At 35.8% G+C, this 16,090-nt stretch overlaps 1 protein-coding gene across 1 annotated transcript in view; it reads right to left on the bottom strand.

The window, feature by feature from the left end:
• Positions 1-16,090, bottom strand: part of CCSER1 (coiled-coil serine rich protein 1) — a 650,146-nt gene that overhangs the window by 117,686 nt on the left and 516,370 nt on the right. Inside the window, exon 10 of the mRNA XM_017831720.1 lies at positions 6,045-6,090. Within this exon, the coding sequence (XP_017687209.1) occupies positions 6,045-6,090 (46 nt within the window). The remainder of the gene's footprint in view (positions 1-6,044; positions 6,091-16,090) is intronic.

Genomic DNA, 16,090 nt, shown 5'->3' with positions numbered 1-16,090 from the left:
CATATTTTATCACTTTGCAAAAACAGAGCATGATCTTACCTCTACTGGAGTTAGCAGGACTGTAACTTGTGATTACATTACAATAAGCCTAAATCACTAAGAACGTATTACTGAGTTTAAAAACCCGATAAAAAGAATATTCAGTTAAATGGATAATTTTGTAATGAATTTTTAAATTAAATTTAGCAGGTGATTGTCAGATAAGACCATTTTTAGAAATAGTACAATGAAGGTTTATGAGCCAAAAATGTAAAACAATAGATTCTAAGAATTATTAATATTTATATAATTTATTTCTAATAAACAGAATTAAAATTATTTCTAATAAATTATTTGCTAATTTTTTGAAAGTAAATTACTTCCATTAAAACCTGACTGGAAGTTTTTTACAGTTACCCAGATACATTTCTATGTTCTACCTAGACAGTAATTGAATGTATGGACATCATACTTGCATAAATCTAAACTTTATAGAATTAAGAACATAATTCTTTTACAGTAATTAAGAGGGTTTGTTTTTTCCCTCACTTCTCTACATATCTTATAAACATTTAAGCACCTCCCATAAGAAAACTGGTAATAAAAGAAGTCATAATTTACCTCTTCCAAAACCGTAACTTCAGTCAAAATCTTGAAAAGAGAATCTATCCAGGATTAGCTTGCAGTTAGCAAGGTTCCTGAATTCACAAAAATATTACTTGTGCAGAGTCCTACTGAGTTAAGACACTGAGTTACTCAGATTCGTTGCTGCACAATTATAATTTTTAAGATATAGACAACTTTTCCTCCACCGCATCAACCTCAATCACTTTTATTCTCTGGATCAGCTTCTGTTATACTACATATACCTACTACTATACAGAAGAGCAACAAAGCTGGTGAAGGGTCTGGAGCACAAGTCTTATGAGGAGTGGTTGAGGGAGCTGGGATTGTTTTGCCAGGAGGAAAGAAGGCTCAAGGGGGCCTCATCACTCTCTACAATTACCTGAAAGGACGTTGTAGTGAGTTGGGGGTCAGCCTCTTCTCTCAAGTAACATTGATAGGATTGAGAGGAAATGGCATCAAGTTGCTCCAGGGGAAGTTTAGATTAGATATTAGGAAAAGTTTCTTGACTAAAATCACGGTCAAGCATTGGAACAGGCTGCCTGGGAAAGTGGTGGAGTCACTATCCCTGCAGGTATTGAAAAGACATGAAGATGTGGCACTTAGCGACATGGTTTAGTGGTGGACTTGGCAGTGTTAGCTTAATGGTTGGACTTGATCTTAAGGATCTTTTCCAACTTAAATGATTCCCTGATTAAGAGAGGCACAGCCTTTGATAGCTCAGATTTGCATGAAGCTTGGGGCTTTCCCATCTGCACAGCTTAGAGACTGTGAGACGACTGTGTGAGATTAGATATCAGGAATTTTCTTAGTCAGATGTCCATCCAGTCTGGAGAATTCCCATCTGGCTTACAGTTGGGGGGAGAATTTTGCACCTTCCTGTGAGGGTGAAATTTTCTTATAAAGCTTAAAATACACTTATTTATTTCCTATGCTTACAATTTTCATCATACATAGAAGAGAATTCTGATAGATAAACCTCTGGAGAAAATACCTGGTATGGTATGACTTCGCAAACGTGCAGGTATTTTTAATAAGCATTTTTAAGGCATTGTTTTAACCAAACTACTACTTACTTACATCTTGTCTGCATATATTTTGATCAACTCTACAAGAAAGTGACTGCCAGTACTTTTTCATAAGAGCATATGTTTTCACTAGTGTGCTAGCCTATTCATTTATGTGATTTTCATTAAAATTCTGAAATAAAACACTGTAAATATTTTCGTTCATAACTTATGCATTTACCATTACCACCTTAGGTTTTTCTCTTTATCAAAAAACTATTCAATTCAAAAAGGTTTCTTCCTCCACAATGCACGATAAATCAATAAAATACTTAACTTTTCAGCATTTTATCTTATTTCCTTGTTTTCTCCTTCTAGTTACGAAAGAAGCCATCCAGTGCTTTGAAATATCTTGATGGTGGGCAAGTATTTAAGATGTTTCATCATGTGAACTATCTACATTAGAAATTTAACTCTTGTAATTTCCGTTCTACATATTTTCTGCTGTAATTAAAATCACTACAGCTGAATTTAAAACTCTGAAGTATTTATATTTGCCCCAAGTAATTAAACTTTGTTTGTGAGATTGCAACATTAAAGTGCCATTTATCAACCAGCTAAGACTCTACTTCCTTTAATTGTGATGTTAGGTTATTTTATTTTAAATTCTTCATTGTATGAAATTATATGCCTAGAAGGTTAGTTTAGCTGCATTCAATTCTGGCACTCTTCTTATCATTAGATGGTATGAAATTCTCTGGATATAATATGGCTATTCCAAGTGTCCATTGATCCATTTTTTCTGTCTGTAAAGTTGTTTGTCAGGTACCACATAACTGTATTATTTTTGTTGTGATCCTTCTCTGTTTCAAGAATGTCTATCGTAGCTTGGTTCTTTCTATGCTATTTCTGCCCATTGATTTCTTCTTCTAAATAGTGCTAATCAAAACAGGTAATTTTTCATTTCCAAATTACATGTAAATGAGAATACATTTTCTTAAAAAGTACTACCCACTGTCACCTTCAATTGGCAATTACTTGCAGTTGGAGGACATTTCAGGTTAAATAAGGAAAACGTTTGGAATAAAGTCTTTATAAAAAATACCACAGGTATAAAAAAGTAAAAGCTTTGCCTTCTGGTGCAAGATCCACTATGCTTTAACACAGGATATGAACCTAAAACCCTGACTCCAACATGACCTTTTGCAGGACAAAAGTGCAGTTTGAAGGAAATCTTGTAATGAATATGTGTGTTTTCAGCATTGTGGTGTTTACTTTTCTTTATGTGTTTCATTGGTGTATTTGTGCTTCTACTCTATGTAGAAGCACAAGTGACAGAAGAAAATATGAGAGCCTTTTTCACACTAGGGTGACTATATTGCAATTCTGCCAAAAAATCTGCAGCTGCATTTTATTTTGATACAAAATTTTATTAAGTCATAACTGTATTTTGTAAATCTGTGTTTTGCCTTTAGGTCAGCAGTATTCCAGTGACCCAAAGCTGTGTCATACAGCTATCATTACACTCCTGTATTCACTTTGGACTCCCCATCCTGTGCCTTTGCATCTTATTTTCTTGCTAACTACAGATTATCTCACATCTTTTGATCAGTTTGGATTGTATGGTCCTTTTCTTCCACTTCTGTTGGTGTCTTTATTGTAAAACAGAAACAAAGTTGCAACCTATTCAATTTCAGAAAGCAAGTTTCTATCTTGTGGAAAGGAGCCTTAACTCCTGTATTGGAATTTATTAGCTACCCTTATACTCATAAGGAGTCTCCTAGTTTATAGCCAGAGTTAAAATGCCCTTTGAGTAGAGGTTTTTTTACTTTAAAATGTTATATAAACATCATCTTAAGTCTCGACCACTCACTACTTTGACGCATTTCCCCAGCAGCTTCTCTGGACCCTGGACTACAAGAGGAAATGTGGTAACACAGAATTAGCACAGATGTCACTCAATGTTTAGGACAGCTTTGGATGCCCAGAGGTCTGTGACTTCCCGGTGACTTGCAACACTGCCACTGAGCCAACCCTGCTCACTCTGGAGATGAAGCACCCACAAGGTCCCCTGTAGTCTAAAACATCTCGCATGAACTGAGATCAAATTAATCTTGCCTCTTCCATTGCAGTAGAGTTACTGTACGATCACGGGTCACACCATCTGGAAAAAAACATTTCTGCTACCTTTCAGTTTCTATGTGATAGGACACAGCACTCATCCAGTAGCATTGCTGCTCTGGATTCCCAGACAACCTCTTCTCCCATTCATTTCTGTACGTGATCAAGAATAGCATTCAATGCTTTGTAAGGACCAGGAAAAAACAAAGACCACCAATGACTAGAAGACAATCTTAGGATGTTCAAGCTATAATTCCACCTTCCTGTTAGAACTTTACCACAAAATATTCATAGTTCCGTAAAATCTTTGCCTCCCAGAACACAAAAAAAGCAGAAAAAAGCTGGATGAAATAATTCCCCTGGATGTTATGGATTCCCTTATTTACATGGGTTTTTTGCTTCCATTTGTTTCACAGTAAAGCCACTGACACATTCTATAAATGCTGTTTTAAACTTACTTCTCACATCTCACCATTTCAGCGATGTTACTTTTACTGTCTTTTCATCAGCTAAGCACGGAGATTCTGACCACTTCTTCCAGCCCACTCATCCACATATTTAACCCAACCATTATCCATTCCTCTGCCTACTTCAGAGTTCTGCAATTCCATTTTGTTACCCAAATTTTTAACCTGTCTTTGCCAGATAAAACATTTTCTTCCCTTCCCACACTTCTTCTTATGTTCAAATCCCAGACACTTCGTCACATGATACTTAATCATTCACCTCAAACAGGGGCTCCATTTAAGAAAGGAAGCTGTCAACGGTGTACAGTGCTGATTATATAGTACTGAGCATGTTAAAGCATGTTATTGTTTCAGTGTGTTTCCAAAGTCTTCAGTGATGTTGTTAATCATAAAAATCAGTAGCAGGATTAATTTAAGTGAGAGTAAGCCAGGCAGAAATTTGAATTTTCATTTTAGCAGACTGCTAAGTGGCATACATATTGGATAAAAATAACTCCAGCACTGTTTTTCTGAAGGACTCAATGAGAATATTAATTCTTTCCACCATACCTTAAATAACTGTAACAGAAGTACAATTATATTTCATGAAGAGTGTTACATCTTGATATTTTTTACTTCCTTTAGATATACCCAGTAGAATAGGAACATCTTAGATAATTGCACAAAAGAAAGGACAGTCATATACAGATCATATTTTTTGTTACTTTTGCAAGACCCACACTCATAGACAAATGCCATATGTTTTCCTAGGAATACACAAGAGCAGCACCAGTGAATTTATGCAAGCAACATGTTTCAAGACTGCCAACAATGAAGCATCGTTCAAACTGCACTGTATTTTATGAATAAGCCTGTAATGTTATATTGTAATGAATCTATTTGACATTCAGCAGTGTGATGCAGTGCACAGTAATTATAATAATGCAGTGCATGGCTGTAGCTTATTATGTGCATATGGAAGACACCAATGTCTTTAGTATGGACATTAACTCAAGGTAGGAGGAGAAAGACAGAAATAACTCAAGGAATGTAAGAAAGTCCTCATCTCAAAGTCTGATGGTATTCTGAGAATCTATATATTCAATATACACACTCACGCGCGAACAGTATTAATGCAGCAGAGAGATCATCTTGAATTAGAATGCAAGCCTTTCTCTTTTTTTTTAATATATAGCACACTTTGTGGTTTCTCAGGTTTTTGTAGACAGCAGGGGGAATTTATTTTAATTTAAGAGAAATTTTATTTATTATCAATAATTCCAATGGATTTAAGGAAACAAGATGAATGAGATCCCTTTCTAGAAGTTCCCTTTCCTCCTAAACTCAGCAGATGGACTTGTTCTTCAAATTAATTAGAAGGAAAGTCTTATAAGGAATATAGCTGATCTCAGTAGCATCTGCCTTACACCACGTTATTTGATTTCCCATTTCTTCGTTTTTTGAGGACCAGATTTTTTTATTTTTGTCTGAGCAATGGAGAGACTAATTTGAAGAATAGGAAAAAGGGTCTGTTTAGTTTTAACAATGCTTCTCATTACTATGCTGCACACATAATCTGATAATATTATTCTTATTCCCCTCCAGACTTTGAGTCATCATGGTATTTTCTTCTCTTCTTGCAACTCTATAGTGCACAGCCCCATTTTATGATGTGTTGAACAAAACACAACAAAGAAATAAAGAAGGGGTCAATAGAAGCTGTTAGCTACAAACACATTACAGGCAATATACAACACCAGTGGTTGAATATTGACCTCAGGGCATTAACTCTATATTGGCATGCCATGCTACAGCACATGAACACATAGTCATCTTTACAACACAGAGCGGAATTTAAGAGACTCACATAATTGCCTGCGAGAAGGTACAGGAGCACTTCCAAATGCTGTGCCCTGTAAATAAAACACATTTTTTTTGGAGCAAAGGATGTCAGATTAACAGCAGCAGCAAATGAAAAAAATGACAGGACATGAAGAAAATGAAGGCAGTGAAACGAAATAGAAGAGTTTGTTATTACTGAAGAACTGCAGTTCCTACTTTCAGATAAACATAAATTATAGTGGAGAACATTCTGTGAGTAATCCACCCATCAGTGAACACAATGAACCAAAAAGAGAAAAAAGAGAGAGAAAGAAAGAAAGAAGACAGGAAAAAAAGTATCAGCCTAAGACAGGCATGCTCGTACTTGTCAAAAATTAAATTTGATGGAAAGGACAATGTACGGAGTATATATTAATATGAATTTCTTTACAATAATAAGAAGGCTCAATTACATCAATGTCTTAGCTGATACTGTCACTGTTTGAAGGTAAAGTACATTTCAAACAGGTATGAAGGAGAGTGAGTGCAGTACTGTTTGGTTCTTGCCACTTCCTCCTTATCTTCTCTCCACAATTCTTCAGCATGTCCTCACTGAGTCAGTTTTTTGACAGCTGACAGGAAGCAGCTTTACTAAATGCCCGATCAATATACACAGTATACTCTTCCAGTAGATGGAGTGCTTCATCTTTTGTGCATTATGCCACCAATTACCACACATCTCTGAAATACCAACTGTGCATGTAATCAAACCATGAATCAAATACCAAGCAAGTCATACCAGTTAGGATCTGTAGGCAAATCTCTTCCCAACGTGATCTCCTATTTCCACAATCTCCCTCAGCACACCCGCCCGCTCCCCCCCAAAATCAACAAACCAATCCCATAAAAACAAACTAATAACAGAAAGGAAGAAGATGACTAGGTAAAGAGAAACTTTAGTGTATAAAATTTGAAAAGTACCATTTTTAAACTATGTTGTCTCATTCTGAATCTAGACCATGAAACAGAGCTTTGCTTTAAATTTGTGTCCAAGACTGCATCCTTCTTTCCAATGTAAAAGAGCATTCTGATCATTTGGACTGGGTAGTCAAGGGTGACTAAATTACAGCAAAATTTAGTTTGCAAGTATTGCCTTAAAAAAAAAAAAAGATCAAACACCTGAAACTTATAAGACTTGAGTGGAGCTTGGCTTCCTTTGAAGTCAATTTGACTTCTACCATCTCTTAGAAGTCAAGGCTGGGAACTGATTTACCAGACATTCAGACAGTACTAGGCATTGGTTCTTGAAGATAATTTGCTCTTTCAGGTCTTGTAAAATGCCATTTTCCTTTAGCTAGGACAAGTGAAGAATATATATGCATATCTAAAAAGTGCAACAGAAAAACCATCTTTACATCACTCATCCCATATCCCTTTTTTAAAGGAAAACCAGAGTAATGATGAAATAATTATAATTATTCTTCACTTTAGATACCATGACTGTGACACTGCTATGCTGTGGCCACATGCAGTGCTGGGTAGCTCTGCAGAAACCATTTGTCTTACTATGCCCCAAGCTTGTCACTCAAAGAACAATTCCTTCCTGCAACTGTAGTAAGAGGCCACAGTCACTGCAACAAGTAGCCAAGAGGGTAAACCGGGGTTAACTTGTGTTAGGGCAGCAAAAACATCAGTATCTGCATCTCTTATTTTCAAGGTTGCAAGGCTGCCAGGAAAAGGCAGTAAGCTCTCCTACTTACCAGGAAAATAGGGAAAACAGGCAGTGTGTTCAAAGCCTTTTCCTCCAAGGCAGGCAGGTGCCCTGCAAGTGCACTATCCCCGAATGCCACAGATATTTCTGGGGTTATTTCAGCACTGTCAAAGCCCACATTTATCACCAGCTAACATCTCATAGTAGCCAAAGGGCCAGTTGGTTTGGGTACCAAATCCAATCATACACTTAGCACTCACATGAATTCTTCAGTGGCTTCTAAGGCTTTACCTATTATTTCCAGTGCTCCCTTAAGTCTTTCAAAAACAAAATACAGTTATTTGAAATACTAAGGAAATTTATCTACAGCAAAGCTAGAAATACTGAAGAACACACATTGCATAATGGCAGCATCACAATCTCCCCATTCTCCCAACTATATGTTATCCTGTTTTGCCTACAGGTTTTCTAGAAAAGCTGATGTACACAGTGGTACTTTAAATGAACGTACCTCCTAAAAGTAAGTTTTCAGTTCACCGTTTAAAAACATTAAAATGATCTGTGAAATCATATAAAAACCAAAAAGCACAAAGTAAATTGGTCTGTAATGGTTAAATGACTACTTGCTTATTTAGCCAGTAGTTTTCTTGGTTTTCCTGTACTTTTAATGTGCAGCATGTACATTTTCCCCAGCCATTAATCAAATATAAAACATTTACACAGCCTCAACTTATACAAATCCATCAACCAAAGAATTGTGAATTTAATTATTGATTCCTGATTATTATTATCACTACTGACACAAATTATGTATTTCTAATTACATAATGCTACTTTGAAAAGCAAGATGCCAATGAATTTTAATGCACTACTTTTTAATATTTCTGATTTCCAGAGTAATTTGCCTTCTCAGGGGAAAAGATATTTATCTTTTAACCAGGCCTTCCTTTGCTTTTCACATACTCCAGAAATAAATGTTATCCTTCAGTATCATCTGGCACAATAATAAATAGAGTTTTTCAAAACTAAGCCAAGTTTCAGGTTTGCAGAAAATTCAGGCTCTACTAGAACTCATGGTAGTTCAACAGTTCCAGTTACATGTAACTTTCTTTCTGTCCTCTCTATGTGGTATAACATGTAATCCTCAAAGTGTCTAGGCTTCCATGATCACTTCATACTAAATACTTTATTAAGTTTTCCAAGTGCCCTGTGATTCACAGATATGTAGAGTCTTACAAAGGGATAATGCTATCAATAATATAGAGGCATTTTAGATTACTAATTACCTTGTAGTTACTAAGTTAATGCTTTATAAAGGTTAGCATCTGAAGCTTCTATGGGGGTAACTCTTCCTTATCTTTTTGCTGCATAATTTTAACTAAGAGATCACTTACTGAATAGCATCTCTCAAAATACTCTTCTCAGTATATAGCTAAGTTTGAATTTTGATTAATCTTTAAATACAGTTGCATGCATGCATGAAGTTCACCATGACTCTGATTTTCATACATTTTAAGGTATATAACTCATTTTGATTTAGAGTGTTCTGAAGTTCTTTCAAGGGTATATAAAACATGCTAACAATAGCATCTTTTATACCTTTATCATGTAAATGCACAGAACGAGGTACAGAATCAACATCCCAGATCACTGTGCAAAAACGGGGTTTTTTTGGTTAATCCCTCTACCTGTATCAACTCATTGCTAAAATGCCAGCAAGTCAGGTTGTCATTTATGAGAAGCAGGAAAGCAGTTTTCATGATGATTACACCTTTCTTAACCACTTCAATTAGTTCTAAAGAACTTAACATGCATAAATAAATCTCTCTTTGCTAATTCATTTCACATGAAATAGATTTTAAAAATTATATTCTTGATATTGCAACACACATTATTCTTCCAACAAATACCAAAATAGTCCAGTGAGTGAAGTGACATACACTTCATCAGCAGCCAATTAACATGCCCAGGTAAGGAAACTGAAAAAAGTCACTCTTTGTGAACAGAGACTTTCTGGAGGGAAGGTTTAAAAATGGACAGCCCCTAAATTTCACTTTTAAATATACATGTGAGGAGAAAACAGATATCAGTACCTGAAAAGTCAGAGCTCAGGAATCCATCCAGATCTGTAAGCTAAAAGTGAAGATGCCAGGATGCCTCATTTATAACATCTGGCCTATTCAAAAGGCCAGTGAGGGAAACACAATTTTTAGGACTGCTTTGCACACGAACACAGTATGAAAAGAAAATAAATCTGCTCAGGTCTTGATTCCTGCCTACATCTTATAGCCTGTGTCACAAAATATATTGAGATTTCAGTCTGAAGTGATTGCTTGTTTGGGAGGGCCAGAGAAGCTTAAGTACTCTATGCAATCAGACTAATTTATTTAATATTTACCATAGCACCAGAAGCTGAACTAAGGACTAATCAGCTAGTTAACTCAAGCTTAGGATAGATTCCCTAGGAGTTGTGTTCCCTGGGAAAGCAGGGCACAGACTAATTTTTCTGTATGTTCCTTTGCCATGTAATTCAGTGCCACAGTCTCTGTTCCTCAAAAGAGAAAAATAAGAGAGGCTTTTATTTTAGCTTTTCTGCCTCCATATAACATATCCTCAGCATCCCCTCATTTTTAATGCAGGAATGTTTGATTACCCAAGACAGACCTAAAATGAATGTGGATTTTATGCACCAGACAAGCAGATACACAGTTGTTTCGTTTACATTCCTTCAGTCAGTCATTTCTAATTTCTTTTCACTTAGCTTTCAGAAATGCAATCAGAACATTACAAAACTCAGTTCTTTTTGAAAACACTATCAATTTTTAATCTTGTCAAGGTGAGAGTATGACACAGTTTCTGTCAGAAGTCACAGTTAAGTATTTGCTGAAAACTCCAATGAACTCTGCAAGAGAATCTGGCATTTAGTTCCCACAGCTGTTTTATTTCTCACATCCCCGCATTGAACAAAACCAGTCACTGTCAACTTTTTAAAGTAATGACTACAAACACCAACCAGTCTAAATATTTATGACTATAGCTATTCTGGGACAACAGCAGCAAGGAAGTTCAAATGAAAAGGGTTCATAATGCAACCTATTCAACAAAGCAAAACATCCAAGTATGTATTAGCTTGCTTTCAAAGGAAGCTTTTCAATAAAAATAGTTTATCAACTGCATGTGTTTCCTATATCTAGCTGAACTCCAAAGTTATGATTTCACCTGTTATTAACTTAATATAGCAACCAAAGTCCTCTGGGTTCACCTTGAGCAACTCAGAAGCCTCAGTACTGCAATATATGAAATGATCAAATCAATTCAACTGAATACCCCCTCTGCAGAATAACTACACAAATATTGCTGTTCTTTTTTTGTCACTTTCTATGAGGAACCTCCACAAAGATGTGTATTAACAACAGACCAATCAATGCCAGAAATAAACAGAAGAGCTCACTACCCGTCAAATGAATGCTTTTCCAAGGCCCCTCTATTCTGTTAGAGCACAAATCCACCTATTACATGGTTTAAAAGGCAGATTAAAAAAAACCACACAAAAAACCCCCAACCCCCCTCTGCTCCTGCAAAACAACCCAAAACCTCAAAACAACTTCAACTTCATGTTATAATTTTAAAAGAGCCTAACTCACGATATACAACATTTTCCCTAGACAAAGCACATAATACTTTGACTTCGAATATTCTTCTCACCACAGAAACCAGACCGATATCTCAGAATGTTTCAGAGCACCACTAAGAATAAAAAGCACAGTCTTAAAGGACAGGCTATACTGAAGTCTTAGTTATGACCACATAAAAAAAGGTTCAGCTGATCTCACAAGTGTTCTGAAAGATAATTCCACATCAATACATGATATACTATCAACAATACGTAAGATTTCCTAGAGACAGAAGAACTTGCTACATCACTCCCATGTTCTCTTGTAAGAGCAGAATATATTTCTTTCACAAAGAGGGCAAATGTTAAAATGGTAAGATGTGCTTCGGTGTGACAGCTTACACTTGTATTACACAGCACTTCACTCATTGAGTGTACCAATGAAATGATGAACAGACCAGTGTGCTGCTACTCTGAGTTCAGAGGTGAGGTTCAGTAAAGGCTTCCTTGGATCTACTACTTTTCCAGTGTAATGTCTTAACTCTTTAAGTTACATGTCTTAACTCTTAAAGGTTATATATATATATATATATCAGTTAATTCAATATAATGACATTAGTATGTCTTCAGATATAGTGCCACCATATTCTAAAATATGCAGACTTCTATCAAGCCTTTTCTCCAAAGCTTCAGTTTAGGTGCAAGAAATTTATTCATTAACGTCTTCTCGATCATTGCGTATTACTCTGCACGCTCAACTTTGCTAGGCACAAACATCTCAAAAGCCCTTTCAGAAATCAAAATCTGTATCTAGCTCTCCAGTATATCCTCACTACCATAATATCATCCATAGCCCCCTTGACATAAGTACTGCTTCTTTCAACTGCATTTAGAAAGTAGCTTGTAACAGTTCCTTTTACCATGCGAGTCCCAACTCAACTCTATAACTTGGTAGTAATGTCCTATCACTTATTTTTCCATAAATTCCTAAGATGCCTGCTGTAGAGTTCTTCATTTCAGGACATGGAAAATCACTCATTTTGGTTTAAACATTTTTACCTTCTTGATAGAAAAATCTGCTTTTTGTCACATGACCTATTTTTTGTGCAAGTTGATTCAATAGGACTATGCTAGTTAGGATAGCTTTGCCCTGTTTTCTAGTTGAATTTCAAGCCTTCACTCAACTGTTCATTTTAAAAACTTCCCATTTAAAATTAAAAAAAAAAAATCCCATTTAAAATTTTAAGTGCTAAGACCACTTCTACTTATGTAGAAACCATCCATCCTTCAGGCTCATTTTGACAAGTTGAATACAGAGAGGTGGAAAGCTTGAGACTTTGGAAGAAAAATCATCTGCATAAATATAAATGAAAAACCATAGTCAAAGTAGGGAAACATAAGCTTTCAAGCAAAACTCAAGCAGAAAAAGAATTCTTTTTCCTTTTAGAAAGACTGAATTTGAAAATACTAAAAAAAAAGCCCAAGTAAGTAAAACCCTCCACTACTTTTCATGAACAATTGTTTTCAACTTAATGTCTTTTATAGCATTATCCAACGTTAATAATGGCCAACATACAGTCTTTACATTCCCTCTGATAACAAACTGCTTATCATTTGTGCCTTTTTCCTGTATTAGATTTCACATTGCAATGTATTTTACCTTAAACAGAGTAATAAGAAAAAAATGGTTTGTTCCTATAGTGGCCTAAAATAAGGCCTTCATACAACTCCAAAATATTTAAATCTATGTGCAATTGAAGATGATAGCACACAATCAGACACATCCATTTTCACTTTTTTGAAAGCTATGCCAAGCATGAATAAAATTACTAAAAGAAAATAGCCCCAAGAGCCAATGTGGCTCCATAGTCTATAGATAGATTAATATAAATATGTTCCTCCTCCAAATACACTCCAAACTGAAGCTATAGCTCAATAAGGAAGACGTATTTCCATCTTAAAGTTATCAGTAAATATTTTACTAACAGTCTCTTGGCACATTTTCGACTCTGAATCAACATTTACATGCACTTTTCAGCAATCTGCTTCCACATATAGTGAAATATCTTAAAATACACTTTCACACCAGCTTTCGGTTTGCAATCTCATAAGGCCAACCTATACATACTAGGTTAGCTCTAGATACAATCAGACAAGGCAGTAACAGTCTTTCTGGGTACTTACAGTCCCTTATGTGATAGCAATAGGATACACGTTTCAAATGGATAATCCAAGTGATATTCCTGTACAGCCAGCTTCCCTTTGTTAATTGAATGCTTCCTTGTAACTCTCTTACTGGCAACAAAAACCTGCTCAAATCGCTTAGGTGGAAATTTCTTATAAATTGTGAATCCTTGCATGCCTCAACATCTGCTGAAACACTGTTCTTACATTTAAAGAAAACGTTTTGTGAATATGGTAAAAAAATGAAATCAGAAAATATTAACTCATTTGCAGACTTCTCATTCACACTTTAGATGTTATGTTACATTAATTTCTTATTCACTTTGATCTCCCGATTCTTTCTCTTCTCAGGAGACTTGACTTAAGGGAACTTGAATTTTGCTATCCCTGCCTTCCGTTTTATACAAGTTGTTTTAAAGCTACCCTGCTTTGCTCATTTAAGTCTTTCACGAACTTGGTCTTACAGGTCTCTTAGGTACTGTTGCCCAAGACATCTTTCATTTAGTTCTATTTTAGGGCTGTGCATGGGAAATTCAGACTGAAAATGCTGGGCAACTTCCACCCCTTCTCTCACTCTTCTCAGCCCCTTCCTCCTGTCAAAAGCCACCCTCCTGCTGAAAATCTGATTGAGGTTGATCTCATGTATTTAGGTCCTCTTACCTGAACTAAGTTTTCCGCTAATGGCCACTTTTTGTCTTGTACCTGGTTCATAACTATGATATCCAGCTCTGCAAAGTTTTTTTTGGGGTTTGTTTTGTTGGGTTTTTTTAAGACTGGCCTTATTTAGCCCTGAACTACTCCCAGCATCAACCATAGGAAAATTTCTTGGATTCAAAGGGAAGCAAAAAATCAAATGATTTTGTTTGTGAAGTTATTTTCACTTCCCATTTCTAGCTGTTGTTGCTTTTGCCTACACAACTGAATTCAGATATATACATATGCATGCAAAGTGCTTCTAGAATATTCAAGAACCAATTCAAAAATGCTTATGGTATAGATATATCCACATCCTATTGATTGATTAGTACACAATCTGCACCATTCTACTTGGAAGAGATCTTTGCTGGTCATGTAGTTTCCCCTCCTGCTCAAAGCCAGGTGTCAGCAATGAATTTTGACTTAACCACCTGTAAATTAAAAATTCAATAGAGAAAAGGGTAAAGACCATTGGATGATTATATCTAGATCTGGACATAACACTGCAGTAAATGTTTGTACAAAGCTTAACTGAATGCCTGGGGATTCATATTCCAATTTTAATTTAATCAGAACCTAATGCTGAAGCACACATTTACAGCTACCTTTTCAGCTCATATTTTCACTATAGCTCATTTATTTCTAAAAATAGCCTCCTGTGGTTTCATAAAAAACAGTGTTAATGCTAAAAAGAAATATGTAACAATGAACAACTGTGCTGGTACTGGTTAGGGTAGAGTCAATTTTCTTCACAATGGCTAGTATTGGGTTACTTTTTGGATTTGCACTGAAGACAGTGATGATGATATAGAGATGTTTTTTTAACCTTGGAGTTTTCTAGCTTTTACTCTTCTGATTCTCTCCCTGATCCTGCTGGTGTGGAAGTGAGTGAGTGGCTGTGTGGTACTTGGTTGCTGTCTGTGGTTAAACCACAACAACATCTGAAATCTGGACTTCTCTCCCTATTGCAAACTGCAAATCTAGTCCCATATTCACTGAGAAAGTGCAGAACTGCAATGTTTGCTTTGCTACATTAAATAAATACTTCCACAGTTCTCTATACTATTTCCTGTAATTGTCCCTGTTTGACATACCCCAGCAATCCAAACTCATTTTCCTGTTTTTAAGGGGCGAATATGAAGCTTGTACAAATCACCATGAATGTGATTACCAGTGCCAGTTTTGATGTGATTACATTACAGGTCTGACCAAAAGTCAATGGATGCCATTGCTATCCCAAAGTATTTTATTCTTGTGTAAGCTCAAATACTGTATGGAGCACTCTCTGTATATATTAGTTGTCCACATGAAGACAGATACTCACAATCCACAAGTGGTAGGAGAATATTTGTAAAAGCTCCTCTTTGATTCAATTAATTTAATTTTATTTGTAACAAATAATATAAGTAGCTAACACCAATAACTCATTATTACAAATAGCATGAGCTTTTAAACTAATTTGATGGCTCTATTAGGAAAGTGAGCATTATAGTTCAAAAATACATATCTATAAATGAATCATATGAGTATACACATGAAAAAGGTGACTGACTGTCAAGGAAGGAAAGGAATGGTTATCAGATGATGAACTCTCTCAGTCAGTATGAAAGCAATTGTCATTGGATTAATGCTTGATGGCCCCCGTGTTAATTGTCCTGGACCTAACTGGTAAATCTTCACATTACAACAAAGCACTACTGCAGGGGGGTGGGGATGAGACAGGCAGGGAGGGAGAAAACATTATCATCCTTGATAGAAAAAAAATAAAAAAATTGATTGGACACAATCACTTCTCTTATGCCCAAAGCTGAAGCAAACTGTTATTGGAGAAAGATTTTATTACTGAGATGTATGTTAATTTGTATCACCTTCAAGCAGAAGACCTTTT

This window comes from Lepidothrix coronata, unplaced genomic scaffold, assembly GCF_001604755.1.
Source record: "Lepidothrix coronata isolate B3197 unplaced genomic scaffold, Lepidothrix_coronata-1.0 Scaffold195, whole genome shotgun sequence".
NCBI classification, from domain to species: Eukaryota; Metazoa; Chordata; class Aves; order Passeriformes; family Pipridae; genus Lepidothrix; species Lepidothrix coronata.
This window is presented reverse-complemented; position numbering and strand designations above follow the sequence as displayed.